The sequence below is a fragment of the Cotesia glomerata genome, linkage group LG3 (assembly GCF_020080835.1).
Source record: "Cotesia glomerata isolate CgM1 linkage group LG3, MPM_Cglom_v2.3, whole genome shotgun sequence".
NCBI lineage: Eukaryota > Metazoa > Arthropoda > Insecta > Hymenoptera > Braconidae > Cotesia > Cotesia glomerata.
In genome coordinates this window covers 24,809,926-24,829,650 of record NC_058160.1, presented here as the reverse complement: position 1 = coordinate 24,829,650, position 19,725 = coordinate 24,809,926, and the positions used below count along the sequence as shown (strand labels likewise).

Genomic DNA, 19,725 nt, shown 5'->3' with positions numbered 1-19,725 from the left:
CGTAGAATTTTTTTAATAAAAAATGAAGTGGCTTAATTTTCAACCGTGAAAAATATATAACACATGCATACTCATATTTTTATAGATAGAAATATATTAAAGAATTAAAAAGACACGCAAGTTGTGAAGTTGTGAAAAAAAAAGATAAAAACGGTACGAAGACGTTATAAAGAAGTGGCAGGATGAAAAAACAAGGGTCAAAAGCGAGGTGGTTATAGGGATGAGGTTGGAACATAGCCAATCATCGGATTAGCATACTGATGTTCAGAGGCGGTGCTATCGTTAACGTTGGCGTTGAGGTTGAGGGTGCCGGCTTTGAATTTTATATTACCACCACGAGCTATTATACACATGATAATAAAGAAGATCCTTGAGTTAAGTTTAGAGTCTTGAGCCTGATCGCCCGCGAGAAAGATGACACTCTCTAAATGCATCTAGCTTTTTTATGGCCAATTATTTGCATTAATAGTCTATTAAATAAATGAAGAACAGGAAAAAAAAATTCTTTTCTGGTGGTTTCGTAATTTGTGCAAAGAAGGTGAATAAATGCGGCTTGAGGTTTAATTTTTAAAGAGGTGTGTCCACAATTTAAAATTCTAGAGGGGACGGTGGTTAAACCCTCTGACATTATCTAATCCGAGTCCTAAAAGGGTCGAGAGATCATAGTTACATATACGCTATTAGCTGCTTTGTAAATCATTCTTTTTTCTTTTTTTTATTACTCTTTCACTACTCACTCGTTACTTGAATTTGTCGCAGTCGTGAGATGATGTTCTCGAATGAACCCCCATCAGTATCAGGGATCGTAGTCTTCGCAACCGCTGAAAGGGTGGATTATAATTCCGCTCGACGAGGGGTCGCCGAGGGTGGACGATGATACTAATAATAGTCAAGCGAATCCTGCGGTGTCAAAGGCGTTGTCACCCTTTTTCATGTTACGCGAACGTGCCAGGCATAACATACAGACCACAAATGCCTTGATTCTAGGAAATAAAAAAATTTGTAAAATAAGATAGAAAGATGTGAATAGATCTTATCTTATTTCAACGCGTTACAAAAAAATACAGATTTTTTATTTAAAAAATATACTCATTTTTTAACGTCCAACCTAATTTTCGCTCTGAAAATTGAAGACAACCTATGTATATGATTTTTTGATAGTCTAATGTGACATAATGTCTTTATATATGATTTTATATGGACTGATATAGCATATTGGAGTAAATATGGCCACATTAGAAAATTTATTTCAGGTCATGCATGAAAATATTGAAGGATATATGCCCATATTTGGTTAAATCGAGTCAGATATTAGAATTTTTCTTCAAAAAATCCATAATAAATATCAACATATACGTTCATATCAAGTTATGTTGTCATTGCATACCATATTAAACCAAAAACTAAATTTTTTTTTCGGGAAATCCTTAAAAATATTAATATCTAAAGCCATATCGTGCCACATTAGGTTTAAATAGATAAATTACACATAAAAATATCAAAGTATCTATTGACGTTCTAATTAGCAAATTATCTAACTCCATTTTAGAGAGTCTTCCATTTGTACGAAAAAAACAATTAGTTCAAAATTTATTATCACTTTAAAAAACCATTTAATATCATTAATATCTAATAAAGGTATAATATTTTGGTTTGAATCATTCAAATAATTTATAATTGGACTATTGCTACATCAAAATGTTAAAAAAATCACCCTCTAAAAAATAAGGAGTTAGACAAATTGCTTATTAGACCGTCGATATGGCTGTATGACATCACCCATATATGAAAATATAAAATATTCTGATAAAACTACTTAAGAATATATCAAACCTGATGAGAAATTTTCTTCCTAAAACGTACTCGTTACTCAAATCACAGAAAATCAAATCAAACTAAAAATACGAAATTATCTGAACAAATTTCATCCTAATTGGAGCGTCAACATGCAATGCTACACATGTGTAGCCGCAACTTGGTACTATTTATGAGTTCATAACACAATGGAGAGTATATTTGATCCTTCAACCCTCAGCCATATTATCTGAGTTTCAGTAAACTTGATCATAAAAACTGACTGAAGTGCTGTCGATTCGTACGCATAAGTGCAAATATACTGAGAAATGATATCGTACTTGGATTATTTCCTGCTCACTTTTATACCCGTCTTGGAAATATAAATATATATGAAATGAAAACGTGTGTAGCGTTCGTGTACCCCGTTGATCGCATTATACGGTATTAGGGAAAGAGAGCTTGTAATCCGCTTGGTCGTGTTACAAAACCGAGTCTTATACATTTTATTTTATTTTCAATTTATTTTTATTGTACATGATACTTATACTGTACTATTACTCCAATATATATTGTATGAATGTATTAAATATTAATGATGTTGGAAAAGGTGAATTACAACTTAACTAATGTGACTGAAAATAATAAACCTTATTATTTATTGTCACCTCGTGTGGAAAAACACATTAATTGGCCAGTAAAAGGACATGGATGTGTGTTTACACGCACGAGTATACTAGTGTGATATGACAGAGTCACGATTTTTCGTGTTGATTGACCCGAATGTGTATAAACAGAAAGTCCCTATCTATATTAGTGATAGTGGGTGTACATCGGGGAGTTATCAGAGTAAGAGTGAAAATTAAAAAGGGTGCTCATACGATATAATTCCATACGCAGAGTTAGACAGTATAGAGCTAGTGTAGAGTCCCATCGTCAACTTGGTAATCGATCTGTCGAGGCGTCACGCAGTTCGTAAACACGAACGAGTCTATCGTGTGCGATCGACGCTTGCCCGCAGGGATAACAAAAATAAAAAGAATAAATAAATAGTTGTAGTTGTGTGTATGTAGACAGAGTACAGGGCTATGGCTATATGTCCAGAGAGAGAGAGAGAGAGAGAGAGAGAGAGAGAGAGCGAAAGAGTCAGATTAAACTCTGGCATGATCGTGATGCGGGACTAACGATGGGGCGTGCGTGCAAGTCGCTTGTTTGCCCAAACGCGTGTGAGTTAAAACTTTGCAAATTTCCAATGTATGTACATATGATGTACGGGGCTTAGAGCAGGGCACCGTCCATGTGTGCTACGTAAGGAGGATTGCAATTTGCGATGGTTAAAGGTGTGAAATACCTTCGTGATTAAAAGGTTCGCTTATTTATTTCTGGTATACCTGCATGTGTACACTGGATCATCGTGCACTGACATTACGATGATTTTTTAATCGATAGTGCTTTAGCTCTGTATTATATAGTTAACTTATTTAGACATCAAGATCGCGCTGCAGTTTGCTGAGTTTCAATCTATATTTATGTCGGGATACTCTTACATTTTTTATTTTGTTTGCTTTTTCAAGGTATTATTTGTGTGCGGTAATTCGAGAGATGCGCGAGATAAGGTTTGATGAGGGAATTCGGTTTTAGAAGGAAAAAAATTATTAAAATTTATAGATTGAGCAAAAAACTAATTGATTCGAGAAAAATACTCTGTCAAATTTCATTTTTGATTTATGATATTCAATTTGAAATGAATTGATTTAATAATTTGACTTTTTTGTTGAAAAAAAAAATAAAACTTTTGGACAAAGAAAAAAAGTTTAGCATTAAAAATTTTACCAATTTAACGAAACACTCTTCTATTTTCAAACAAGATGACTTTTGTTTTACCTCAAATAATTTTTTTTTGGATTAAGATATTCGTTACCATTGGTTCAAAATATTACTGACTTGTTTTAAGAATACCAATGCTCTGATTTTTTTCTTTTATTTTCTAAACCATCAAAAATATTTTTAGTTGAATTTTTTTTTTCTTAAGTTTTTTTTTTAGTGTTTTGAATAAAAAAAACTTATTCTTGAGCCAAAAAAAAAATAAAATTCTTGAAAAAAAAAATCAAATTGTTGTTAGTTAAAGATATTAATATTTTTTTATTATACACGGAGAAAAAAGTATTGCTATTGTAGCGATCCAGTGGACCGTGAACGTAGTATTGTGATTAGCTCAAAACAGTATTGTCATTTTCACAATATTATAACTTGATATACTCAATACTTCGGATTCTTATATTAACTTGCCGTGGTATGTGAATATGTCAAAACGTATTGTGATCATAAAGAAACATTTCCTTACTACGGCGAAACGGATCGTGATTATCACGATCCACGACGCCTTCAGCGCCACCACGCATAACCAAGTCTGAAACTTACGAGTGGATTTGTTTACAATTTTGGTGATGAAATAGTGATAATTACATAAATTAGTGAATTAATAATAATAGTGATATAGATGATTGGGTTGTTGATAAATTACTCGAGTGAAATCTTGAAAAACTTTTGTTGATTTTTGAAGGCTAGTAAAGAAATAAATCTTCCTATGTTAACTGTGTTAATGCTGTGTCCGTGGTTATTGTATATAATTCTACTGCGTTGATAAGGAAAAACAATGTACATTATATATTGTATTAAATAAATAAAATTTTTGTTTTCATAAAAGCCTTTTTTAGCATAAATGATTTGATCCCATACTGTTTCATACAAAAATATGTTATTGTATGAAATATGTACAGTAATAAAGGAGTAAAAATTCCATTAAAAATTTTTTTTCTTATGATAAAAATATTTGCCTCTTTTAAATGAATACTTCGATAATACAAATTTCTAGACTAATAATAATAATATTTGTAAAAATAAAAAAAAAAGTCATATGAGATAAATTCCAACAGTACTGCTCAGTAAGTCATTATTTAAACATTTTTAAACCTAACCCAATTCTTGACTGTCATAATCTACACAAAAATTTTTAACTAATCAAGTTACAAAAAGAATTTGTATTCATGTTAATAACAATAATATACCAAAAAAATAATAATCTGCAATAAAATATAATTAATATTTAATTCAAGACAACTAATCATCTATAAGCCATAGCAATATAGACACTCGATATCCGAATCCATGTGGATCGTGATAATCACGATCCACTAGATTGGGCATATGCGCATCTAAAGTATAGTCATGCGAGGATCGTGATCATCACTATACTGTATCGTGATAATAGCAATACTTTTTTCTCCGTGTACATTTAATTGTATCTTGAAATTTTTAAATCTAGCCAATCGATTCTCTTCAAAATAATTTTTCTTTGCTCAAAAATATTTTTTTTTTTCAATAAAATTATTAACTTTGAACAATTAAGAGAAAAAATCTACAAATTTAGACCCAGAGTCCTTTCAAATATTGAACTTTGGAATAAAAAACTTTTGCAAAAGCTAATTGTTTCATAATTTAGTTTACAGTAATCCCATAAACTACATAGTCGTTTATTTGCAATTTGTAACCGTACAAAAAAGTGATGTTTATGGTATTTCATCAAAAACAAATCTTTCGTGTAGACATGTGCATACAATATATATAAAAGCGACAATATATCTCAAGTATTGCGAGGTCGTGACACATGTAATTGACGCGGAATCAAAAAAAGGTGGCCCTGAAGGCATGGCGTCGGTTTCAGGCGAATAGAAAAGGCGTTCGCAGCACGATTAAGATAATTAATTTAATGCCTGTGGAGCCCAAGGCGCTGTTCGCTGAAGCTTCGACTCTCATAAATCCTTTAGCTTTCCTTCTAGGTACTCAAGTACGCTACCAAGTAAATGACCGTAGTTATTATTATCGTAAACAGGTTGTAAGGATACCTAAAGCCACTATTAATCGTGCGTGCTTTATAGCGGTCTGTTTGCATCGTTGACTCAACGACTATTTACCGATAGTCACCGTTACGAGTAACAACTTCATAAGTCACAATCCATGACTTTTTCACGCTTACAAGTCAAACGTACAGCCAACCGGATTTTTATCACATTATCATCTTCATATCATCTTGCTGTAATTATTTTATGACCCCCCAATTCCCTGGAAGCAGTACGTTGAGAGCATAAACAGTAGTCCCATTCCTGTTTTCATTTCATGCTAAAAAATCAACAGCGATGCATGAGTACTTTTTTAAAGTTTACAAACTAAAAAAATATAATCTTTATGAGCATAAACTTCGTTTTCTTTCAGTTAATTGTTCGTGGAAAAATAATTGCTTTATTGGTCATAATTTCGCTTCAAGTTCAACTTGAGTTCGATAACAATCATCAACTCACGACATAATTATAGAGATTCACGTTCAATTCCTGGCCGGAACCATAATTATTTTTAAATAGTTATATTGATTAAAGTAAACTAGCAATTTGCAGTTAATATTTGATTGCTAAGACTTACGAATTATGAATAAAATAAGCTTTGGTTTAATGATTATTTGATATTTTCACAATATAAATAGTTTGGGTACTTTTGGAATAGATTAAAAAAATATTATTGCGATGACAGGATTAATTACCAATTATTTAATGGATAAATGTCAAGGAGCAAAGTTATAGAATCATCAAGCTATTCAAAACTCCTCCACAAACTTAACATAAAAAATTGACTATCAAGAAATATGTAAGATTATATAAAAGCACAAATTTAGGTCTAGACCTTTCAAATGATGCTAAATTTAATTTAACAGAGCCATTTTATATCTATACCGAAATTTGAAGATTTCGTAACCTATAAAATTTGATTTTCTTAAAAAGAAGAATCATAATATTATGCAGCTCATATTAAAAATTTACATGTCAAATTGTTTGCACGCACGGAAAGAACAATAACCCACTGTACATCCTCGTATAATATACTCCGTGGTATTTGTAGTGAAAAAAAATTTCAGACTATAGTCAATGTCCTTCAAAGTATACTAAATTATTTTTGGACTGTACTTAGTGAAGTCTCCGATTTAATCGATTAATTTTTCTGGTTATATCGCGTAAAACTTCACGGGATATAATCTGAAAAATTATTTCGTGTAAATTAAATTATACTCTGTTGAAATTTGGATTATGCCCACGGTGACTCCGCCAATTTTTTTTCTAGCGCCTGCGCACTTAGCATTATCATATCTATTATGTATTTTAAATATTAGGTTAATCAAATATTATTTTAAATAATTATTACATACATCAAAAACATTTAAGGAGCATTAAAGCACAATTTTTCCGATAATTTGGGGTTAAAAAATTTTTTTTTCTTTTCTTAGACTCTTCGAACATAAAAATGTTAGGCTAAGAAAAAAATATTTTTACATATCAAAATATATAAATAGTCACACTCATATAATTCACTGATTATATTTTAATTAATGTCCAATATGCTAATTGACTATAACTCACAAATTATAAACAGCACTTTACGCGCAGGCCCTAGAAAAAAAAATGGCGGAGTCACCGTGGGCATAATCCAAATTTCAACCGAGTATAATTTAATTTACACGAAATAATTTTTCAGATTATATCCCGTGAAGTTTTACGCGATATAACTAGAAAAATTAATCGATTAAATTGGAGACTTCACTAAGTACAGTCCAAAAATAATTTAGTATACTTTGAAGGATATTGACTATAGTCTGAAATTTTTTTTCTCTACAAATACCACGGAGTATACTATACGAGGATGTACAGTGGGTTATTGTTCTTTCCGTGCGGAAAAAAAATAAATGGAAAAATTAAATTATATAATGTAACGTGGCGCTTCGTATAAAAAACTGAAAAAATTACAGTTTCAGATTGTAATTATTAAAGATTTTGTAAGAATTACATTGTAAAATGTGAATATTACATTGAAAACTCTGAAAATTAACTATGAAAGCTCTGAAAATTAAAATCCAAAGTTTGAATTTCGAACTGCAATTTTTCTAGTTTTTTATACGAAGCGACGCTTATTACAATTTATAATGTAATTTTTCGATTTTTCTTTTTTACGTGTGATAACTAATTTTAAATAAATATTTTCATCTGTTGAATCTCATTTCACCCATGTTAAAAATGAAGCTTTTTATCTGCTGTAAAATTTTCTATGGGTTACAACATCTTAGAACCTGGTTATCAATATAAATACTTCAAAGACAAAATTTTCCTAATTATATAGACTAGTATTCTAATTTATCAACCTTCTTTCCACAATTGCTAACTCTAAGTCGTTGTTGCAGAAGACAGGCGCTGTTAACCGTATCCGGAGGAACTTCCCGCCTAACTTCCGGCGCCCCAGCATCACCAGACAAGCGCAGATCCTCGAACTCCGTAACCGATATGATGGACGACGAGGACAAGCTGCTGGACGTAGTGGGACCAGACACGCCACACCCGGCGCAGCACCACCGAGAACGGGAACACTCCCGGGAAAGAGACGACAGGATAAGCGAGCGCGAAGGTAGCGAGTCCTCGGGCTCGGAAAGTGGTGGCGTACCTGGTGGACCAACCTCTGAGGGCCCAAGGCCAGACGTGTCCGTCGGGCCGCCGGTGCTCCACCCGCCCCTGCTACCGTATTTCTACCCTCCAGTACCTGGGCTCTACCACGGACACAGTCCTCTGTTGCCGCCGAACCCTCTGGGCCTCCACGGGGGTGTAACACCAGGAATGCTGCTGAACGCCCAGCTCGCCTTGGCGGCCAGCCAGCATTCGGCCCTGTTCGGGCACTATCCTCACCCCCTCTCGAGTCCATTGCACCAGCTGAAGGGACACCGATTCGCGCCTTACACCTTACCTGCCCCTTCCCACGGCTCGGCTTTCGAGACAGTCACTCCTGGAAGCCGTACTCTGAGTCCCAGGTCACCTCCTCCCAGGCCCCCCACCGGGTCTCCTACTCCTGGGACAGGCGGACACGGTCCAGCAAACAGCGGACCTGCCTCGGCTACGGGAGAATTAAAATCCATCGAGAACATGGTTAACGGGCTCCAGGAGAGACGGAGCAGCAGTAGCATTAAAAAACGGCCTAGTCCTAGTTTGACGCCCGGGCATCGGAACGAGGCCGACGGAGGCGGAGGGAGTCCGTGACATGAAAGCAACGAGCCTGTATCTAGTACCAAGATAGACACTGAGGAGGAGGATGAAGATCTTGAGATAACCAGCGGCGATGAGTCCAAGGATGAACAGGAACTCGAGCCGGATTCCACGTCAGAGCCCTCGTAGCTGAGATTATTGGTTAATTTTCTTGGAGAACACCACGGACTCTCGGCTAAAGACGATTTATTATTGCCGGGTGGGAGTAATAATTACGACTTGTCGCGTTAGGTTCACAAGATGGCTGTTAGAAGCTTGGAGCGCGACTTGGCGCGACTTAGCACCACCGTGTCTCTGGAAAATTGTCTCGCGGCTACAGGGCTACTGGGAATAATATTAAGTGCAATTTTTTGAGTGTTACAAGTATTTTAAATTAACGGCGATGTGTTTTAGCGGTTTTCAATGATTAAAACTCTTAAAATTTGAATTAACACTCCGAAATATGAAATTTTTGGTATCGTGACGTGTGTACATATAGTTTAATGCCTGGACTGGAATTATTACGGGAGAGATCGGTGAAAATAGTGCTGAGGACACTTGTTTATTAATACCGATCTATTTAGTGATATATAAATATGAATATATGTTGTATTGTACTGTATTATCCGTGCCAGCGCACGTTAATCTTTGTAAATTTTCGCAAATAACAAGCGTTACGTGGAAAATTATAAATATTTAAGAGAAGAGGAGCCGCAAAAATTGCCTGGGAATACTTTTAGGACTTAAGAAAAATTACATGATCTTTATCTATGAGTTAATATTATTGCAATATAAGATGATAAAAATAAAAAAAGTTAAAAAAAAAGAATTTTAAATAAAATACGAGCACCTCAACTCTTTGCAGACCCTTATGTAAATATGTACCCTAGCGATATGATTATATTATATCATATTATATTATATTATTATATAAATATATTATAAATACTACGCCCGCGGATTAATTATTGAGTATAATTATTATTGATTAAATTAGTGCTGCAGAATACAAATTGAATGTGACGAACAGTGAATAATTATTTGCGCCGTATAATAAAAATAAAATAAATAATATGTGATCGACTGTTAATTTTGTTCAACGAGATTCTATTGTCGCATTAAAAACGTTTGTTTTTCTTTTCTCAGGAATTATTTATGGTTATTATTCAAATTAAATGTAGTTACAAAATTGGTTATGCAATCTGACGGAAAGGTTGTAATTTTTTCAAATTTATACTTTTTATTTGGTATTTACATTTTTTTTAAGTTGATTTTTAATTTCCACTCAAAAAAAAATTCATGATTATTTCTAAATTTTTTAAGGAAGTTCACGCGTTAATAATATAAAAGTGAAAAAAAATTTTCGTTCTTTTTAATACAAAATATTTTAGTATACAATTTTACTGTTAAAATATTTAAATTTTCATTCATTTTTAATTATAAAAAATTAATTTTAAAGTTTTTTATCAGTTTGAAAAAACCATGTTAAATTTTTTTTTTAATAAAAAAAAAATAAATAAAAAAATTGTTCAAATAAAATTTTTACTTTTTATATTGAATCTAAAATTATCAATTATTATACGCGCATGAATTTCCTGAAACATACTTCAAACATTCTTCTGTACAAAACATTTCAATACATAATTATTTTATTAAAAAAAAGAAAATTGATTAATTTGTTTCTAAACTTGTATGATATAGATATAAATGTAGATATATGTGCGTACTTGAATCAGTAAAATAACAGGTGAATAATGCAAAGAATCGCATTAAAATACAATGAAATGTAAATGATTATTGATAAATAAATAAAAAAAAAGTTTCATTCATATTTCAAATATTTATAATAATAATAATAATACTACTATACTACTATTACTACTACTACTACTACTACTACTAATTAAAACAATAATATTACTATTAATAATAATGATAATGATAATATTAATAGGTGTAATAATGATATATTAATGATAATATTAATAAATGGAAAAATAAAAATTAGATGCAAGTGTTCCTTCATTGTTTATATTAATATCAATCTTATTAGATACGTCAAAAATAAACACGACTTTTAATGCTTGTACAATTTTATGGACTACGATAAAATATGTCGAGAGTTATAAAACGATTAATTAATTATTATATTAACTAAACTGCATACTTTGAACTCTTAAAATTTTTACACATTCAAATCATGCAGTTTTTAACTTGTGATAGTTGTGAGTGGAAACAAAAAAGTAATTGAAAATATTTGTTTTATTATTTTATATTTTGTTGTTTCGCTTAAATATTTAGAGTCAAGTATAATATTTGTTATACTTATTGTTTTTAAACTGAAAAAAAAAAAAAAAATTATCACTACCATGTAATAGTATTGACCAATAAATGTCTGTTATAAATTGGGAAGCTACATAAGAAGATAAAATGAATCTCATGTGCGAACAAAATGTCGATCAGTTGATAATAAAAACGAAAAATGTGAAATATTTAAAATTAAAATAAATAAATAAAAAAAGTATGACTTTTTAAACTGTAATTAGATAATGGCGCTTTTTAAATTTGTGGAAGCTCATTTAAGGGAAAGAAAAAAAGAAAGCAATAATAAAAGGTCATTATATTGATCTTATTATTTCCCGAATCATTATTCCTACGGTATGTATGTATATTGTACACCTTTAGAAAAAAAAAAAAAAAAAAAAAACTGACCTTTCCCGTTCCTTTTTTCCCTAAACCATGAAAACTTCCACCTGACTAAAAATTATATATATATATATATATTAATTTAAAAATATATTCATGTTTTATTCTTTATTTTTCCTTTAAAAAATCTCCTTCGATTTATTATTTAAATTAATCATTTTTTTAGTAAGTTTTTAAACTTAAGTATCGTGCAATGCAGTTACAATTATATAGATATGCAAGCGGATATTTTTAGGATTTATTCATAAGTTTCTACACTCAAGAAAACTGCACAGTTATTGCGCTCAACGTGAAACATGACAGCAAATAATTCTCTATTCTCATCGTCTAATTTTTGTTTCATAGGCTGCCTTTTGGTTGAAAAAATTATATTTTAGTATGATCTTCATATCATTGTTTTAATACTCCTTTATTGAAACATTATCGAATTTAAAAATCTATAATTTTAGATAGTATTTCATATATTATGGAATAGATAGTTGATTTTAAATATGAATCCAGGAAATTGTAGCCAAAATTATTTAACAGACATATTTTCTACGAATAATATAGTCTATACAATTTTTTTGAATCGAAAATAAGTGATCTTAATGCGAATTAAGATCATGCAAAGATAAAAATGTAAAATTTTTATATAATACCCGAGCTAAAACTTTCAAAGCTAAAAATTAAACTTCTTCATTATCAAATAACTTTTAATACAATGTTTATTACCTGGAAATACCGAAGTATATGGAAGAAACTATTGAAGCTTAAAGCCATCTTGCGGAGATTTAAGAAAACATTATTATAGCCAAGATTAATGATAAATTAACTAATAAAAAAGTTACAACGTCTGTAAATTTTGTTAAATTTATTCCTCATTATTTTTTTTCTATTTTAATTTACTAAAACTAAGAATCAAGCTAGTTATTCCTATAAACGCATATTTTCTACTAATTGCACAGTAAATATTATTAAAATTAATGAATCTATAATATAACCACTGACAATTTATCTATCACAAATAATTGTTTCTAATTAAAATCAATTACTGACCCGTTATTCCCTGGAAAACTTAAAAATATGTGTAATATATTAATCAAGTAAAATGAATGTAAATAAAAAAATAAAAGAGATAAAGAGAATCAATAATGAGATAATAGTTAATTCTATGACCTAATAAAATAGCCGTAGGCTTATAAAAAATGGTTGAATAAATTTTTCATCTGTCACTTGGATCTCGGCGACATCTGAATCAGCAAATCCATCAACATATTTTTCCATATTAGCCAAGACATGTGTCTCACTTGCTCAGAATAAAACATCTACGTTACATTCCAAGGAATGTACGTATGTACGTCAATTCTCTTTTTTTTATTTATTTTATTTTATATTTCTCGACAATTCCTTTTTTGTAGTGACCTTCCTATGCCAAATGGAGGAGTGCGTGGGACTAGATTTCTCGAGTAAACCGATTGTTACTCTCATCTCGCGATCAGGCGCGGACTGAATGATTCAAGTGAAAATTCGCTTATGTTTAAAATGGCATCATTAACTGGTTGCCGATTCATATGATACAAGAAAACGCTCTGAATGTATTATACACATTATTCTTATATACTTTTACCGTATACCGTAAACTGTAATTTACGCATTAGCCTTATTTATTATTCATTCAAGTATTTTAATTGCTTTTGCGTTGGTGTAAAAGCCTCAGGTTAAGAGAAAGAAATTAACAAAAAAAAAAAAAAAACTGCGGTATTATCGAAATAACTATATGCATTATTCCGATAATTTCAAGTTTTTTATTTTTTTTTTTAAACAATCCATTTGATATGCCGACAAATTCCAATTATTGAATAAATAAATTGCCCATAAATATCTGAATAAGTATTTAATCCTTACTCTTTCTTTTGTTCAATTGAATAATAGAAATAAATCGTTGTAACTGTCGTATAAGTTTACAGTTTTATGTCAAAATTATCGCAAAAGCAAAAATTTATAAAAACTTTCTCAAAAGAGATATTCTGCAATTTATTTTTTTTTTTTTCATAAAGATCAATGTAAATATTTGCTGTCAATTTGAAATTTTTTAAGAAAAAAATTTAGGATTACTCTGACATAAAACCGGAAATAGTTCTTAGCCTTAAATATAAAATAAAAATTTCAGCAAACTCGAAACCGCTCGGTTTAAAAGTGGCTGATTCGACACGGAATGGGCCACATAAATCATATTATCATGATATGGTTGTACGAAATCATGATAGGCAATCATAAATTGCCGGTGAGTTTAAGTTGTGTGACCATTGTGGTCTAAAGCAAAGCATAAAATAAATAAATAGATAATATATAATAAAATAAAATAAAATAAAAAATATAAAAGGGAGTCGAAAGTGAATGGTACCGAGCAGAACGTCCCAGCGGATAAGGGATCTCGGCTTAATATCTTTTATAAATTATTCCTAGAAGATAGACATCGGCATACAAATTGGTAAGAGCCTTTTGCGAGCCAGCTACTGTCTCTTGGGAATGCTCTGACATATTTTTGAGATCAAGAATTTATTTTTACTTCATATCAAATTGCATCTTATTTATTTGTTTTTATTTTACTTTCTCTATTATTCTCTTTATGTGTTATTGTTTTCTCTATGTGTATACTTTTGTAGTATTTATACCACTGCAAACGATGACAACATCTATCATTATTATTATTTTATTATTATCATAAAATAACAAAAAAGGATGAATTAAAACACGTAAAACCAAAAAGTGTTCAGTCAAAAATTAATTTTTACGAGCCGTCACCAATTCAATTAATGATCATGTCCAAAGATACTTAACTCTTGCGATCAGTGATATTATTCTTGAATCCTCCTATGGCTGAGCTACTGATATAACTACTTTCATTTTTTTAATTATACAAGTATTCAAAAATCAATTAAGCTAAATTAATGCACTTATCTAAATTATAGTCACACTGAAAATAAAAATTCTTGACTGGAGGGTAAATTTTCTTGGCTCAAGAAAATATTAAGGAAGATTGAAAATTTTTTGAATGAAGTCAAAGTTTCTTGAGTCAAGAACATTTATATATAAATATTTTTCAGGTGACAAATATACATCACCGTTTAAAACTAAGATTTTTTATGTACCTCGATTTATATATTATGAATATATACAAGCTTATATGAATTTTAGGCTGATAAAAAAAATTTATATCTCTCGGTATATGTTCACACATGCGGAAATATATGATTTATCTACGACCATATATGATTAATGTATCATCAAATATTATTATTATTATTCATATGTGACCATATCTGATCATAAAGTTATTGTATCTGGTCATATATAATTTTTATATGATCATATATAATTAATGTGTAACCATATATGGTAATAGTAATCTTATCTGATTTATACACTAAAAAAAAAATTGACTTGATTTAACGGATACATTTTTGGACCAAGAAAATTATTTTGAAGATCTTCATCGTCTTGATTTAGGTAAAAAATTATTAAACTGAGAAATTTTTCTTAATTTAAGTGAATTTTACTTGATTCAAAATTTTTTCGTCTTAATTAAAGACAATCCAACTCTTCAAAGTAATTTTCTTAGTTCCTAGATTTTTTTCTCATATCAAGTTATTTTTTTGTCGATGTATATTTTATATCTGATCATATATCGATGGTTTTCTGACGCAACTACGTACCTCGATTTTTGAAGATGAAAGGGTTCAACTGAAAAATTGCTAATTAACTATAAATGCGTTACTGAAAAAAAAGATAAACCAGATTAATAATAAACATGATTGTATTTTTAGAGAATACAATTGATAAATATTGTTTTTAGATGAATATTAATTTTTTATAAGCCATTTTTTACCTCTAAAATTGTCATTTTTGAGATACGAGGTTGCGTCAGAAAACCCTCGATATGCGATTAATCTATGGTTATATAAATCATATCATATATGGTTATATATATCATATCATATATGGTAAAATATGGTTTATGTATGGTCATATAGAGCTCACATGTGGTCATATATAATTTCATATTTTATCATATATTATTCAGGTATGGTAAATGTGATGATATATTTTCAATTTATCATTCATATATGATTCTTGATGGTCATGAACAGACGTTTTCCAAATACTTAATTTCCAACTTAACTTTTCTCACCAAATACTAATAGAATTAATTGAAAATACAACAAAAGATAAATGAGGAAAGATTAATTTGGCAAGAGCTCTAGAGTATATTGTAGAGGCAAGAGGTATAAAGTTCTGTTTGAAAAGGTGGCTATTACGGAGAATAGTGTGTCCTTAAACGTTTTGGAATTCCTCTATCTTCTGCGATTCCGATTATAATTCTATTGGAATGCCCGGGTTACTTTGAGTTCTCAGTCTTGAATTAAAGGCCTCTTACACACATTTAGTAGTAGCATATAATAGTGTAGTATATCGTACATTTCTCTAACCAGTGGCACACCCGAACTTGTAGTTTAGAAGTGAAAGAGGAAGCAAATGGATAACGGATGGTCAGTTTACTTCGATCCAAAGATCTTCAATCCTCGATTCTATTCTATTCTCTTTAAAGTGGTGTGCTACAGGGACGAGGATTTAATTGACACCGGGAGGTGTCGCCGCACTAAACTATGCAAAGTTAGACGACGCGTCCACCGTTTTATTTCTTTTCTCTGTTTTAAGAGCCTCCAGAGAATGGAACATCTTCTTTGGTTCTTCGCCGCGCATGCCTTACTTCTGAGTCTTCGGTTTCCGATCGCTTTTAAGTATAATTTATTTTTACTTTTATGTATTATTATATACATTAAGGTCTTTCCGAAAATCGAATCTCTTTTTGCTGCCCTGAAATTGATGATGGCTATCAACTAAAGAAAAGCTTGAATTTAATTTTAGCTCATCTTAATATTTATATTTATAGTAAGGTTTGCCTCTATTTTTCATTTTAATGACCATGAGAAATTAATAATCAGTATATCAAAATTACCTAAATATTTCCGAAGAGACTTGAACGCTCTTTCATACAAGTCTACTTTTTTTTTGTCATAAATTCTTCTTTAAAAATTAATTAAGGTGAAAATTAATTTAAATTTTACAATTTAAAAAAAATTGAAAATTAATTCAATCATATAAAAAATAAAAATATTCATTTTTACAATGTTGACAGAATAATTTCTTTCTTGCAAAAATAGAAAAACTTTTTATAATAATTAAAAAAATTTTTTTTATCATTACACTTGATTAGAAAACAGAAAGAATAAAAAAATGCAAACCTTAACATTTAGAGTGTAAATTTCCTTATTTTAACATAAAAATTTTTTTGATACATCAATATAAAAATAATTCTATAAAGTTAACAGGAAAAAAAATTTTATAAAATTTTTTTAAATGGAGATATTTTTCCTATTTTGATATCGGAAAAATATTTTTGCTGACATCGAAATTTTTAATACATTAACATTAAAATTGAGGAATGTGTTTTTGTTGTATTCTTAGACTTAATGATAAATTTAATTTTTGAGTTGAGTTTATACTGTACAAGTTATACAAAGTTATGATAATATTTTGTAATGTAATTATAAGAATATTATTGTAAAGTATTTTGTATTTAATTGTTCTAGCACCTGAGGAAGTCGGGAAACCGATGAAACGTTGTGAAAATTTAAATAAACATCGAATAAATATTTCCATCTAACTTTGAATTGTTATTTTATTGATCAATTATGGATGTGAACAACAAGACAATGAATCAACATCAAAGTTGGTTCTATTTAAAAATAAAAAATAAAACTTCTGTTATTTTTTTTTTCTGTACATTACTTATCGGAGAAGTAGAAAAAAATTTTTGCTAAAAAATATATTGAATAAATAATCTAACTAAAATAAATAAATCATCAGAAAAAAAAGCTAAACATCCATATTGAGAATGATTGCTTGCCTCTCACCAATCGAACACGATGATTTCACGATTCACGCATCAGTGGAAGTCAAATGAAGCGGAAGAGATGGACAGACTCTGGCACTGGCACTGGCTGTCGACGGATAAAATTATTCCCGAGAGAAATGAGAAAAAGATTAAAGCCTCCTCAAGAAGTAGAGAAATGAATTTCGTGCATGAAATTATCCGAGGAACTGATGACTGAGAAGAAGAATTTAAGTAAAGTATAAAGTATAATGCATAAATAAATGGAGAAGTCGAAGTGGTGAATAAAAAAGTAGTGAAAAATGGCAACTTCTCACCAGTCGAAGTTCCTCGTTCCCAGTTACTGCATTACACGGCGACAAAGGGATGTTAGGTATCGTCTTTGCCAGTTTGCCAGGGAAATAAATCTCGTGGCTATAAGACCCAACTTAATGCTTGGCTTACAACCTGGAATCGACTCTAGTACCACTATTTCCATCTCGTTCCCTCTTTAGCGCCTTTTATTCGCGGTTCAGACTCTTAACTCTTTCAACGATGCCACGATGCCTTCTCGCGTTGGCTCTCATTTACACTATACTCTGTTAAGCTGCTCAGGATTTACTGGCCACGGAATACAATGCAGGCCCGTCCATGTCCATCTCTAACACACCAACCTGCACTGGCAGTTCTCTGTTATTATTATTTCTACTTTTCGCATCGCGAGTTGTGTCTTCTTGCCACTAACACGCTCTGAGAAATAACGTTAACCTTCCCCATAGAGATATTCAGCTCCTAACAGTCCTCCTTCGATTTTGCTTTTGTAAGATACGATGCACCGCCGAAATTTTAAACTTTTACTTAGACTTTAATTTAAGAAGATTAAGTCAACATTTCATTATTAAATAATGACCCTTCTAATAGAAATCTAGAATGATTAATGATATTTATAATCATTTTTTCAATGTTAATTATTTCCTCTTTCAAAAATATTAACAAGCCGTGCACAGAAAAAAAAATATTCATTTAAATCAAGTAAATAATTTTGAAGAACTTGATCTGCTTGGTTTAAGGAGAAAAATTCTTAAATTAAGAAATTATTATTGGCTTAAGTGAATTTTACTTGATTCAAAAATTTTTCGTCTTGATTCAAGACAATGAAACTCTTCAAAATTATTTTCTTGGTTCAAGAATTTTTCTCTTAATTCAAATTATTTTTTTTTTCAATGTGCAAAAATAAATCACCTTTATTAAAAATGTCCAAAACATGTTTTAAATATTAATTTTGGGAAGAATAATTCAGCTGTATAAAAACAAATCAAATTTATTTTAAAATTGTTCTATAAATGTCCAAAAACTATCCAAAAAATGTTCAAAAAAAAATTTTTAAACACAATTTTTTCTAAATTGTTTTAAACAAACAAAAATTGTCTAACATGTTACTTAAATGTCCAAAAAAATATTTAAAAATACCTAAAATTCATAAAAAAAGTGCCTCGATGTCCTCGCATGGGACATTTTTGAAACAATTTTTTTTTTTACACGGGATGTACGAACATGGCTAATTAATAATTAATAAAAATGACGAAGTAAAATAATGTCAGTAATTAATTAAACAAATAACAGATAAAGAAAATCATAATTTCACTGCAGTATATTATTCAAGTTAATAATTAATAATCAATCAGACTACTAAGAGTACATAAGACTAATACAGCGATGATGGAATTAACGATGTCTTTTTTAATGTCAGCGGGTCTACATATATAAGAGCATGTCTATAATATAAATACACCAAGGCGATCATTGACGATACTTTAAGCTTAAGCTGAGAAAATGTGAAGTGAGTAAAGAATATATAGGTAATATGGAGAACATACAGGTATATTAACATATGGACGAATGAGTGGACTATATGGAGTGTATAGAGTAGTGAATGAAGAAGGGGATTCTACTAGTGAGACAGCGTTTGTCGGCACGTTTGTCGGTACCGACGCCGCCTCGAGGTGTAGACTCCGTAGTGAGCCCTCATGGGAGTAAATAACAATGCTCAAGATTCTAGTTAATTGTACGGTAAATGCTGAAAAATAAAAATAAATTAAGCGGTTATTAATTTACATAAAAAATGGGTAATTATATTTACGGTATTTAGGAGCATTAGCAAGAGTACAGTGAAGATATTTTTTTTTAAGGGATTAAAGC

The 19,725-nt window shown here is 30.5% G+C and overlaps 1 protein-coding gene and 1 long non-coding RNA gene across 7 annotated transcripts in view; one reads left to right on the top strand and one right to left on the bottom strand.

Moving 5' to 3' along the window:
- Nucleotides 1–9,155, top strand: part of LOC123262138 (optomotor-blind protein-like) — an 89,994-nt gene extending 80,839 nt beyond the window's left edge. For 5 of the 6 annotated variants that reach the window (XM_044724241.1, XM_044724238.1, XM_044724242.1 and 2 more), the window contains one exon: nucleotides 8,075–9,155. In XM_044724241.1, coding sequence (XP_044580176.1) covers nucleotides 8,075–8,918 — 844 coding nt within the window. In that variant the 3' untranslated portion in view covers nucleotides 8,919–9,155. The remainder of the gene's footprint in view (nucleotides 1–8,074) is intronic. The other variant, XM_044724239.1, reaches the window with a different exon arrangement.
- LOC123262141 overlaps nucleotides 1–19,725 on the bottom strand; it is a 118,810-nt gene that overhangs the window by 42,678 nt on the left and 56,407 nt on the right. The gene's annotated exons all lie outside the window — the stretch shown is intronic.